The sequence below is a fragment of the Mustela nivalis genome, assembly GCF_964662115.1.
Source record: "Mustela nivalis genome assembly, chromosome: 14".
Lineage (NCBI taxonomy): Eukaryota > Metazoa > Chordata > Mammalia > Carnivora > Mustelidae > Mustela > Mustela nivalis.
Genome location: NC_139033.1, coordinates 27,248,424 through 27,261,045, shown reverse-complemented (window position 1 = coordinate 27,261,045; position 12,622 = coordinate 27,248,424). Strand labels below are relative to the sequence as shown.

The 12,622-nt window shown below is 46.3% G+C and overlaps 1 protein-coding gene across 7 annotated transcripts in view; it reads right to left on the bottom strand.

Moving 5' to 3' along the window:
• Nucleotides 1-12,622, bottom strand: part of CD226 (CD226 molecule) — an 80,549-nt gene that overhangs the window by 43,036 nt on the left and 24,891 nt on the right. For 4 of the 7 annotated variants that reach the window (XR_014302756.1, XM_082698912.1, XM_082698913.1 and 1 more), the window contains exon 4: nucleotides 10,181-10,286. The exons of the other annotated variants lie outside the window; for them this stretch is intronic. Coding sequence is in view for 3 of the 4 variants with exons in the window: in XM_082698912.1 (XP_082555038.1) it covers nucleotides 10,181-10,286 (106 nt within the window). In the remaining variant the exon portion in view is untranslated. The remainder of the gene's footprint in view (nucleotides 1-10,180; nucleotides 10,287-12,622) is intronic. 7 annotated transcript variants of the gene reach the window in all.

Below are 12,622 nucleotides of genomic sequence, written 5' to 3'. Positions count from 1 at the left end.
GACAGTTTTTAACACTGAGGTGAGTGAACCGAGCAAATCAGCCCTTAAGAGTCTGTTGCGAAACGACGTGTGAAGCAGTATTCACGGGGCAGAATGAGCGAGACCTGTCCCCGGCCTGCGGGAACTTACAAAAAGTCACTGGCTTCAGTCACTGATTCAGCATAAAATAGTTCCTCCGAGCCTCCTCTGCGCCAGGGGCTGAAATGAAGTCAGGGATACAGCAGCACGTCTGACAGCGTGTCCCTGTCCTCACAGAGCTTAGGAGCTGGCCCGGCGCCCAGAGAGGGGCCGAGAATTACACCCCGCAGAGGAGCAAGGTCTCCTGCGGACCTGGAGCAAAGCGGGGCGGGGGGGGGGGGGGGGGGGGGGCAGCCATCTGGAACCCCTGCTGGGTGCAGGGAACTCCGCGGAATCCGGTGGAAGGTGGAAGGCCCAGGAGGTGGGCGCATTAGCTTGGACTTGGACTCCCCTTTGTCGGTTGAATGTTTGAGCAGGACAGTGGGTTGTCACGGGCTGCTGAGCTCTGGTGTCTAGAAGCAATGGGGGTGGGGGGGCCGGGGATGGGGAATCTCCCCAAAGGCTAGAAACTGAAAAACGGAGCATTTGAGAAATCATGTAGCTGCTGGAGGATGCAAAACTGGAGAAAAGAGCAAAAGGGTGAGAAATGCCAAACACAAAAAAAGGTTAAGACAGTAAGCGTCTTGGCTGTAGAGGCTTCAGCCACTGATTCAGGTGAGCATTGGGTATTATCTCGGCTAATTCGCTGCTTCATTTCTCAAGGACGACTGAAAACTGGCTGCGGCCTCTCTGCCTCCACGACACTCAAGGTGAGGAAGAGGAGCAACCTGAGCAGTTCGAACATTCCAGAAAAGCTGTTGGGGGGCTTTTTCCCAACAAAGGGGACAAAGAAAATCAACCTTTTAGACGGCTACAAAGAATATCTAAAATATTGGGAGAGAAGCCTTGAGCCAGGGAATTCTCTCACATAAGACAAAACATTCCATTTTTACCACAATATTTAAGGGATCACCTGGAAGGTAGATGAAACCCTCAAATCGTGTCTGGTAGCAAGAGAAAGCTAATGACGCTACTGTTTGAAAGAAGGGAAGGCAAGAAGCTTATCCAAGTTTTGAGAAGAAAGGCTGAAGAGACAAAGCGTATTATCTCTGTGTGAAATAAACGGCCCGCCGCAAAGCATATTTTCCTCTTATTTTACCGAACTATTCAGGGCAGGATTATTAAGTCTAACAAAAAGAATTGTTTATCATGACTGAATTGTACGTACTAGTGAGAGGACAGGGAGTCGGCTGCGTAGCACCAGCCACTGCACGAGGATTTAAAAAATTAAGTTCTCTCGAAAAAAGGGACAGTTTGTTTCCGTTAAGGAGCACAACCTCCCTCACCTTTGCCTACTTTTCTTCATAGACTTTCACATAGACCCAAGCCCATAGGGGAACTGGGAACGGTGGAAGGGGGCATCCTAACTGTGTTGCTTCCCTTCGGAAAGCCTCTGCAAACGAACCTGTTTCTCGCCCTCCGCTGGTTGCGACCAAAGGTGACCTCCTTGTCTCTCTCTCTTCTTCAAATTTATGGCCCTCCACTTCATGTGTTTTGAAACTCAGGAGTTTTCCTCAGAAAACATACCTCCTGTTCCCATCAACTGTCCATTCAGATACAAGACAAAAGAATGCTGTGGGCAGTTTACCACACGGCATCGCTTCTCGGCCCACTAATGTTTCCTTTTCTTCATTTTCATATCTGAGAAATCTTTACTGTTCTCCTTTTTATTTTCTCAAAAGATAGTCCCTCTGTATTTCTTTCTATAGATTTAGTACTACTCATAATTCCTCAAGAGAAAACAACTTTGGTATATTCTTCTTTATTTTTCTCTGAATATAGTGTTACTCATACGTCTTCAAAAGAAGATAACTTTGGTTATTTTGGCCGATTAATAATAATATGTAATACATACCAGGTGCTTATAGTTTGACATGAGCTGTGACAAGTACTTCCCAGGGGATGTGAATTTCAAAACTACCCTCCATTGCAGGCGCCGTTACTATGCTCATTCTAGACAGGGTAACAAAGTCAGGGTTAGTGGAAGTAGAGTCAGTACTTGAACCCAGAAATTTGACTCAGTGTCTGAACTGAAGAACCAAAGGCCCACTATGCACCAGAAGAGTAGCTGTATATCAGGGAGCCCATCCCTGATGCTATATTGGCAACTCCAGACTACTCATTCTAGAACCCTATAAATAAAAACGTGATCTCACATGTACAGTGTAAGTCAGCCACGTTCCCTTGTGCTTTCTTCATCTACATACAATCTGTCTCCGCTGTGTTAAGATGCATTTGTTTTTCATGCTGAGACCATGAGAATTTACACCCATCTCTCCTCTGGGAGAGTACTCTTTCCTAGTTGGAAATCTGATCTGACCCTCCGTTTCAACAGCTCTTGCTCCGTAGCGCCTCATGCACACACAAGCTGTTGCAAGCTCTCTCTCTGCCCTCATCAACCCCGTCCTCATGCTCATCCGTGACCAGTAATGCCCATGCTCACCAGGCCACTCAAGGCCCCGTGTGTTCACCACTCATGTCCACTCCTCTGCATCTCCGTGCAGGCTGCCCTGTCGGCTGGACTCCCTAAAACTCTCATTCACCCTGAAGACCTCCATGAAGGTGATCTTCCGTGAAGCCTTCTCCAACTTGGTCACAAAGATACAGTTTTCGCCTGTCGTTATCCACTCTGGACATTGACCCCTTGGTGTGTGCCATTAGGTTGTGAGCATCCCCGGGGCAGGAGTTGCTTCTTATCATCTCATATAGGAAGGCTACCAAGGCTTTCACCTTCCCAGCCCAATTTCCTTAATAAGCCAGCGATCCCTCCTGCTGGCTGAGCCGCCGTGCACATTAAGCAGCATGTGTGGCTGATGGGAAGCCTCAGGAAGCCTCCCCACTGTCCCTTATATTTTGAATATGACCTTAAAGGACTTGTCTACTCATTAGTCAATTAAGTGACTGTTAGTCAAAGTTGAAGACACAAGCACTGTGTGGCTTACACACTCCAGACTTTGTCCAGTACTATTTGTCATAATTTGCTTCCATGATACTCCCGATTATACTCTTATCGCCCTAAAGACCCCTTTTCTCCAGGTTTTTTGCTTTAATATGGTTTGGTGGGGTGTGTGTGTGTGTGTGTGTGTGTGCACGCACGCAAATTAAAAACAAGATCCCATTTCTGTCTTTGCATAACTACACTTAAGGGAGTACTGAGAATCCTCAGTTTTTATTACCCATTATTACCAATTATATCAAACATAAGAAAGTCCCCCTAATGAATGACAAGTTATTACTTACTATTTGGAGCACTAAGACATATACAAAGCTGGAAAAATAAATGTTCACAGGTTTTTATAAGAGCACTGGAGCGATAGCAAATCTATTGCAAGATGTTTAGTCTATTCTAAGTAAGAAGGATACATTTTCATTTTTAACACAGGATACAACTATAATAAGGGCTGAGAAATAATTTCAGTCTCGAGAAGGGTCTTACTAAACCCAGACTAGGGTAAAAGGAACAATTCGTGTTGAGGTGCCCAAGATCTGACGTAGAAATGCAGGACTTGGGGCACCTGGGTGGCTCAGGGGGTTAAAGCCTCTGTCTTTGGCTCAGGTCATGATCTCAGGGTCCTGGGATCGAGCCCCGCATCAGGCTCTCTGCTCAGCAGGGAGCCTGCTTCCCTTCCTCTCTCTGCCTGCCTCTCTGCCTACTTGTGATCTCTGTCTGTCAAATAAATAAATAAAATCTTTAAAAAAGAAAGAAAGAAAGATAGAAATAAATAAATGCCGGACTTCAACAGAGTCCGAGATTCCTCTCTCCACTAACCCCATAAAGCCAGGAACAGACCCAGGAGGGGTCTGCAGTGCTGGAGGCCATGCGGTGCTGAAGACACGTGCCTGGGAACGGAGCCCCCTCAGCCCAGCCAGGCCATCCCCACACAGGTGTACAGTGGTGAGAGCGAGCATTAGACTCCACGGCCCTTAATAGGAAATACGGTAACGAGAGAGCAAAATGCAGTGAAATGCTGGAGAGGAGGGTCCCCCGGCCACAGTAAGGGAGGCTGCAGGGAGCAGGGTGGGTGAATCCGGGAGGGCTGCACTCTTGGCCGACCAGAACTCCACCCAACGCCGGGGGCCTCAAACCTGTCAACAGCCACTGTGAAAGGTGCGTCTCCTCTATGCCCGCTTTGCCCTATCAGCTCTGGCCTTTCTCAACATGTGCTGTTTGCTGATGAAGTCTCTGTCACACTCCTTATCTGGGGACTGACCAGTTGAAATCTGTAACTGCACCCCCACAAATCCTGGAAGCCTGAAACATTAAGTAGATTGATGGAAAACTTGCAAGCAAGTGACAAGCTTGACATAAGTGACACATCTGATTCAGGGTGGAAAGAGATTAATCAATAAAAATCAATGGAGGACTGTGCCTTCAGACTAAAAAAACAATGTTTCTAGAGGATAGACATGCTACCATTTTATAAAGGATGGCATCCGCGGGAATCATGTCTAAATACACAGCTGCTAGAGACACTTCAAATTTCTACAAGGCGGACGCTAGCTTCTTGGGTTGTTCTGTAGCCCTTCTAGCAAGTACTAGAAAGCTAAGAGGGGAACATTACCCCAAATGGAGCAGACTGAAAAATTAAACTGGTGGGCCCCTTAGCTCTGTCTGTACTCAATCTCGAATTTCCCCTCTGAGAAACCTGTGGACCCACTACGCTGGGACTGCACATACACCTTGTTCTTGAATCCGCAAGAAATAAAAATACCTTGAAATCACTGCACTGCGGAACGGCACAGACACATATGTTATGCACTTTGAGGCACCCTTCTTGATCAAAATGACTACGGGCAATTCTAACTAGAAAGGCAAAGTCAAAAAAAAAAAAAAAAGAAGTCTTTGGAAATTTTGCATAATTACAAATGGAAACGATCATAAAATGCAAATATTCTGGTTAAAAAAATGAAAGATACAGTTGAAAAGAAAAAAATCCCAGAAGAAACCCTAAGACTTCTAAAAAACACCTTTTTGAAAGTCCAGGGAAAATATATGCTAGAGATCTAAAGGGCCAGGTGCTTGAAATAAAACCCCTCATGCCTACCCTGGCAAAGGCAAAGGGCCACAGTAGGATGAAGGTATCGCCAGAAAACAAAAGACCATTCAGCTGGGGAGAGGAGGAAGCCCAGAGGTACGAATAAGTAACTAGGCCAAAGGGGTATTTGAAAAACATCTTGCAAAAGACTCCAAAATAAATACTGAAAAGTTTTTAACTACATCAAAGGGAGAAAGTGAGTGAGAAGAACTTCCAGCATTTGAAAACAGCACGTACAACAACAGTGTCGCAGAGAATAAAAAGAAAATGACAAGGACACTGAAGGAATTATGTGGCTCTACCTTTATGAAACTGTGAGGCAATTCCCCAATTTTTCTACTGGCACAGATACGCACCACGTGACTTTAAAGAAATGATGAGGACTTAACCCAGAAGCGGACAAGATGACCCCACCAGGGAAAGGAGCCTGCGTTTAAGCTCCTCTGCAGACACGACAAGCCAACTTCTTTGACCAAATGTGCACCTGGCATTCGCAGTCGGCTGCCACGCTCCAGGACAAGCACCGGCGTGAATGCATCATCCCACAGGCTACCCTAGTTATGGGAGGCAATGAAAGCCCCTGAGACTCGGTGCTGTCTAGAGCACTGAGAGCATGTGCCGAGACAGCAGCAGGTGCCTAAGCAGGTGCGGACTGCGATGGGCACTACAGCAGGATCTCTGCAAAGAAAAGGAACTCCTAACTCACCTCCTGGACTTCCCTGAGTACGTACATCTTGTGGCAAAAGACAGCACATGGACAGAACTTATTTAGATGTTCAATGCTTTTAATTTCCTCTTTGCAGGTGCCCCAAAGCCATATTCCCTTCTCCCAAGTGGCTCTTTCCCATTCTCTCCACTCTTCAGAAACACGTTATCAGTCTTAATTTCTCTTCCCTTCCCCACTCAGCCAGCCAGTTGCTGGATCTTGTCCATTCTACCTTCTCAGTATCTCTGGAACTTGTACTACCTCTCCGCGGTGCCCTGTCCTCGTCCCCTGACAGTTCACTCCCGCCTGTATTAGCAAAATAGCCTCCAGCCCAGCCTCCTTCTCTCCAGTCCTGCTCCCATTCAAACCACCCCCTTCATCCAGTCAGTCTGTCTCTCTCTCCTACCGAGTCGGCAGTACCTTCTCAGTCCCTGGCAGAAAACCACTGAGTGTTTGGCCCCTGCTTGCCTCTCCACTTTGACCTGTTGCCTCTTACATTTCAGGATAATGGGCTCCCATTCCAAGTACCCCGTGCATTCTCTTCACTCTGGACCTTCGCACATGCTGTTTCTGTTGCAGAGGACACACTTACCCTGTTCCTGTTCCGCTTTTAGTTATCAGATGTCCCTCCCTCCTCCCCAAGCTGAACAATGAAGAATGAGGACGGTCATCCTATGGGCTCTAATAGCCCCCCTTGGGGCAGTTCTCCCCATCAGAGCATCTGTCATACAGTGATACAATATCTACTTTTCTCCCCTTCTGTGGGCAGGAGCTCTATCATCTCCCTCGTCAGATCCTAATAGAGTACCGGGGAAGTGGGAACTGCTAATACGTGTCTGCGGAAATATTCTCGAAGGGTCACAGAATGAGAATATCCAATTCCTTAAGGAAGGTGAAAAGGGGACTCAGTGGAATCACCATGCCTTGAGTACTTGCTCCGTGCTAAGTACCCACACCGGCCCTTGCCTGCATACATTATCTCCTTCATTCTGGAGCCTGCCCGTAAAGCACATATTACTATTGCCGCTCCATATATGAGTGAACTGGAGCTCAAGAAGATAAAGGGACTTTCCAAACAGCACAAGACTAGTTAGACGGACAGAACTAGAACTCAAAATTCTCTCTCAACATACCCATCTTTGTACTTCACTGCCATGAAGACAAATCGATAGGAATTTCTCTAAACAGAAAACTGTGAATGATGAAATCTCCTGGGAATCAATCCTGTAACTAAACTATTTTACATATATTTACACAAATGAATTTTTTTTAATTTTGGCAAAATACACATAACATAAAATGTACCATCTTGGCCATTTTTAAGTGTGCCCATTGGTAACACGAAGTCTGTGCATATCATTGTGCAACCAAACTCCAAAACTCATCTTGCAAAGCTGAGATTCTGTACCCCTTGAGCAACTCTCCACTCCCCGAGCCCTCACTACCCGACAACCATCATTCCGCTTCCTGTTTCTATGAATTTGATGACTTTCGGCACCTCACATAAAAGGAGCCGTGCAGTATTTGTACTCGTGTGACTGGCTTATTTCACTTAGAGTAATATCCTCAAGGTTCAACCATGTTGTAATGGGTTAAGGGTGTCCTTCCTTTTGTAGGGCTGGATAATATCCCACTGTGTGCATTTTGTAATCCATTCATCCCTCCATGAATGGAAGGATGGTTGCTTCCACCTTTGGGCTATTGAGAATAATGCCTCCATGAACATAGATGTACTAAGCTTAATATATTCACAAATAATGTGCTAATAGATATCCACAGCAAAACCTTGCAAATGACACACCATTCTGGGTGACGACGTAACAAACTAGTGGGAGCAGTTACCAGGGTATTTCAGTGAGCTATGAATTGTGAGGAAACATGATAGACACAATTCAATGAATACCACATGGAGGAGTATACTTAGGTGGGGGGGAAGCCCACTGCACTTGTTTTTTTTTTTTTTTAATAAAGTACAAGTAATTAAGCTATCTAGAGAAATAAATCTCCACTGAAAACTACTTCAAGCTATGTTTTACATGCGATGGGCTATACATCTGTTACCACTCAGGAAAGTGCTTTATACTTCCTGGAAGCTACTTCAGAAGAGGTCGCTCTGTTCCACTTAACTGTATCTGGAATTAGCAGCTTTCCAAGTGCTGATTAGGTAATGCTGACGGTGTTCAGGGAAAGTTCCACTTCCCTCCCTTCACCCCTATTCTTTTGCTGTTTTATGGAGCCAAGTCTCCTAAATGCAGAGCATTTAGTGTCCAATACTGTTGGGATCAAGGAGAGGGTAATGGGATATGACCTGCCTTCAACTGAAGGATGGGGGGGGGCGGTCAGTGAAGAAATTGACATGGTAACCATAGGCAGAATACAAGAACAATAACATATTTATTAAAAGGTAGCCACAAACAACATCTGGGGGAGTGGAGAGGAGACATTGTTTCCCATTTTAAGAATGGGGCAAAGTTTCTTTAGCTGTCCCTTGAAGGATAAGTAGTATATGGAGTGGAAGAGTATTTAAGGGAAGAAAAGGCACAAACAAAGACAACAAATCCAGGAATATGGCTGATGCTTCAGGAATTGCAAAGTAACCCAATTTGGCTGAAAGAAGAATACACAAAAGGACCAGTTGGAATGTATGCAAGAACCAATCTTAGAAGACTCCGAGAAGCATTTTTAATAGGACTAAGGAGTAACTGAGTAGATGATGGGTGCAAATCTGCAGCGTCTGGGAAGGTAACAGAAATTCCTGAAGCCAGAGGGTCTGATAGGGAAAGGCGGGGACTGAGAGAAACTTAGGAATGCATGAGTCAGAAAAAGGCAGCTGCTACTCAGCCTAGAAAATGCTGCCGAGCAGAAAACTCAGGTCGTATAGACAGCCCTCCAGACGTTTATGAGTATTTTCAGTCTCCAGAACACCGATCACATGGGATGGGGCTCGGGGGCCGCTAACCTGCACGCTCTGATGTGGATAGGGAGGCATCTCTGGGTCTAAAAATGTCCCTGTCATCTGCGTCTGTACACGTCCCGGTGTTCTAACGGTCACCCTTCTGTGCTAAGCACTTTGTTTTCTTACGCTCTCTGTTTTAATTCATTTTTCTAATTCTGTCTTAATATCACTATGTACTTGATAGAGGTATTGTGAGGATTAAATGAAAGACTCCATGCAAAGCCTCTCGAACCTTGCCCAGAGCTGCCAAAGAACAAACATTCAATAATCACTCGTCATTTATGTAAAAGGCCGTTAGCCAAAGCTCACTGGGCCCGCTCGTGCTCACCCGTGCACACCATGCCTTCGCTGCATGTACATCTCTGACCCAGTTGCTCTCTTGAGCGCTGACTCAAAACCCTCCTGCCTTCCTGCTTCCTTGGATGTCTGGAACCAAACCCCTCCACCCCACTGCAGACCCTTTTCTCACCTCACACTCCCCCTTTCAGTGGATGATATCACTATCCACCCAGGACCCCACGTCATTCCTGGTACCATTCTTGAATTCTCCTTCTACTTGATCCCCAACACCCAGTCTATAATGAGACCCTATCATTTCTCAACACTCCTGCTCTATAACCCATTGTCTGAGCTAATTCTCAGAAACCTTCAGTCTGAGAAGACTGCACGCCTTATCTGGAGGTAATCAAGAAGGAAGGAGGTCAGGCATCCCTTATCTACACCCAGAGTCCCAGACAACTGGAAACATACTACTACCAGGTCCAGACCAGAGTCCAAAAACTGGGGCATCAGATATTATATTTCTTGGAAGGTGATGGGCTATGTTACTCAGATCAGACTTTCAGGTGAAAGCATCTAGATGATGAATCTTTAAAAAAAAAAAATACATGGCGGTGAGAGATAATGGTACTTTATAATCTAGGCTGATACATATAGATGAGACATTTATTTTGAAAGTCTAGTTACTTAGATGAGAAGAATGAGAGAAAATAAGGTTTAAAGGATGACTCGTACATTTTTGAGAACTGGAATTATTGATTCGAATGAGAGACTGGGAGCAGAACAGGTTTGGTGATCAGAAGGACTACACTTGTGTTTTAGAAAGATGGATACTTTCATTTCTAGTAAAATATGAGACTCCATTATTAGCACTAAAATTCCTATTAAAAACAACTAAATATGTAATATTAAAATCATCAAGTATCTGACAATGTAGGATCAACAGGAAGAATATAGGTGAGAAACAAGAACAAGGAAGCAAGCCCCTTTTGCCCTAGGCACACTTTGCCAATCTAAGCAAACTTGAACTCTGATTTTTGAGCCTCCCACGATGCATTTAAATGGATGTCAAAGCACAAGGTCTACCTGAGGTGCGGAACTGAAGAGAAGACCCTCCTGCAGCTGAAGTGCGTGAGGGGTATACCTTCGTGGTACAAATGAACTGGAAGTAACCCTGACCTGGCCTGCATCTCTGGGAAACAAAGAAAAAGGAAAATCCTTGAGTAGAGCTGCATGCGCGAGTCAGTTCTCATGTGGATCTACAGTCCTAATTCCTACAGCATGGGTGTTCCAGAAAGTCTACATTTAAAGTAACACAGTGTTGCCCAGTAAACTGGGGAGACCCTGAGCCTTGGGTCCTTACCCACCCAGACTTGAGGGAATCCCCAAATGTTCTTGGTCTTGTCATGAAAAGGAATTCAAGGACAGACACGCAGCACAGCAGATGAGGAACACAAGTGGGAACGTTTATTAAAGCAGAAAGTATGCTCTTGAGATATGAGAGTGAGTGAGCTCAGGAGAGCGAGTGAGCCGTGTGCCCTGGGAGCTGGGTTAGGGTTATCTGTTACGGACAGTTGTTAACTAGGGGGCAAAATAGTCACAACTTGGGGTGAGAAGCAGGATTTTTTGCTTTTTTTTCTTGCTTAATTTGCTCAGGGGTTCCTATCAGGATGCCCACCATTTTGGGCCTGTCTAGTTTGGTCCAGCTTCTGGGGGAATGCAGCTGGGAGAGATCTTTGCCCCTTCCAGTAGCTGGGAGAGATCTTTGCCCTTCCAGTAGCTGGGAGAGATCTTTGCCCCTTCCAGTAGCCGGCCATAACTTCCTCGTTGCTGACCTCCACACACCCTATCAGAACCTAACTATCTACTCTAACACCAGCATCAACTCCTCTGTGAATGAAGGCCCTTCATTCTAGTCTCCGAGAACTCCCAGAAATGCTCTGTGACGAGCGATGAGCCTCACGCCGGCCAAACGAGCCCAACGCGTAAGGACATAAAGGAATAAGACAGACAATAGGCAGCAGGAGAAAAAAAAGGGATTGTAGAAATAGAGCCACTTTGACATTAAGAGAATCCGAGGCCGATGATAAAACAACTATGGGCACCAAATCTGGAGGAGAGGAGAAGGGTATGCTGAAAAGGACAGGTTAGGGTAGAATGACAGCAAGAACTAGAAGTGGCCGATGGACACTGATCCTAATGAACCGAGGAGGCAAGGGAAACGACACTCCAGCAATTTCTGAGCCCAAGTTCTGGCAACTGTAGTCGTTTGTTAATGTAAATTCGGAATCTCTGGTGGGGAAGAAACAACAATGGCAGCTACACGAGGAAGGACACCCCCCCCCCGCTTCACCCCCAGGTACCCCGCCTTGGTTTAATTCCACTTCCTGTCTTATCTGGCCCATGTCTACAGCCTCGGCATCACTTTGCTCAGGCTGTCATGACCACAGACCACAGACTGGGGGACTTCAATCTGGAAGTCCAAGACCAGGATGGCAGCGTGCTTGATTCTGTGGGGCCCCTCTCCTTGGCCTGTATGTGGCCCTCTTCACCCTGTTTCGTCACATGTTCTTGCCTCTGTGTGTCTGTATCCTAATTTCCTCGTCTTCCAAATGACTCCAATGACTTCATTTTATCTCACTGACCTCTTTGAAGACCCTATTTCCAAATATAGTCGCATTCTGAGGCACTGGGGTCTCGACTTCAACATATGAATTTAGGGGGACACGACTTACCCCGTAACAGCCTCCTCACAGTGCTCTTCCTAAATTGCAAACCATTCACCCAATCAAAACTCCTAAGGGCTCCCCATTGCCTAAAGAATAAAGTCAAAGCACCTCACCTGAAAATGGTGTCCGCAGGGACACAGAGATGCAGCTGGAACTGGAGCCCCCAACCCCATCCCACTGCAAAGAAAATGCAACCTCAGTACCAATGTGGTCTTCTCAGGCAAATGGAATTCCAAGTCAGCTTCTCAAAACTGCCCCCGCCCCTTCCAAGCAACAATCTGGAGCTCCTGCCGGCCGCAGATCAAATTCTCGGTCTCGGGTATCAACCCCTCCTAATTCGCCACCTGGCTCCACTACCCACTTCGGCTCATTTTCACTCCTGCCTTACGAAGCCTCCTGCGGCTCCCTAGCCTGCCGGCCTCGCTTCTGCTTCAGCCATTAGCACGATTTCCCTCAAGCACCGATGCCATCCTGCCAGCAGCACAACAGTCTTCAAACAGGAAGTTTCTGATCTTCCCCTCTGAGTAAGCTCAAGCATCTTTTGTTCTCGGAAGCTCGCTGCATGGTCCTGTTTCCCCTCTCTGCTGCCACTTCTCCAACGCATCGCCGCCACCGGCATCCTGTCACCACCCACCCCCGCTCTATACACCTGCAGTCGAGGAAGCATCGAGGGGCATTCCAAAGGAGGCTTGAGCTTGAAATCAGAGACTGGAACATTTCCTCACTGTACCCCCCAATCCCATGCAGACCCCAACACACCGTGGATATTCAATAAATATTTGTTGAATGAAAGAGAAAG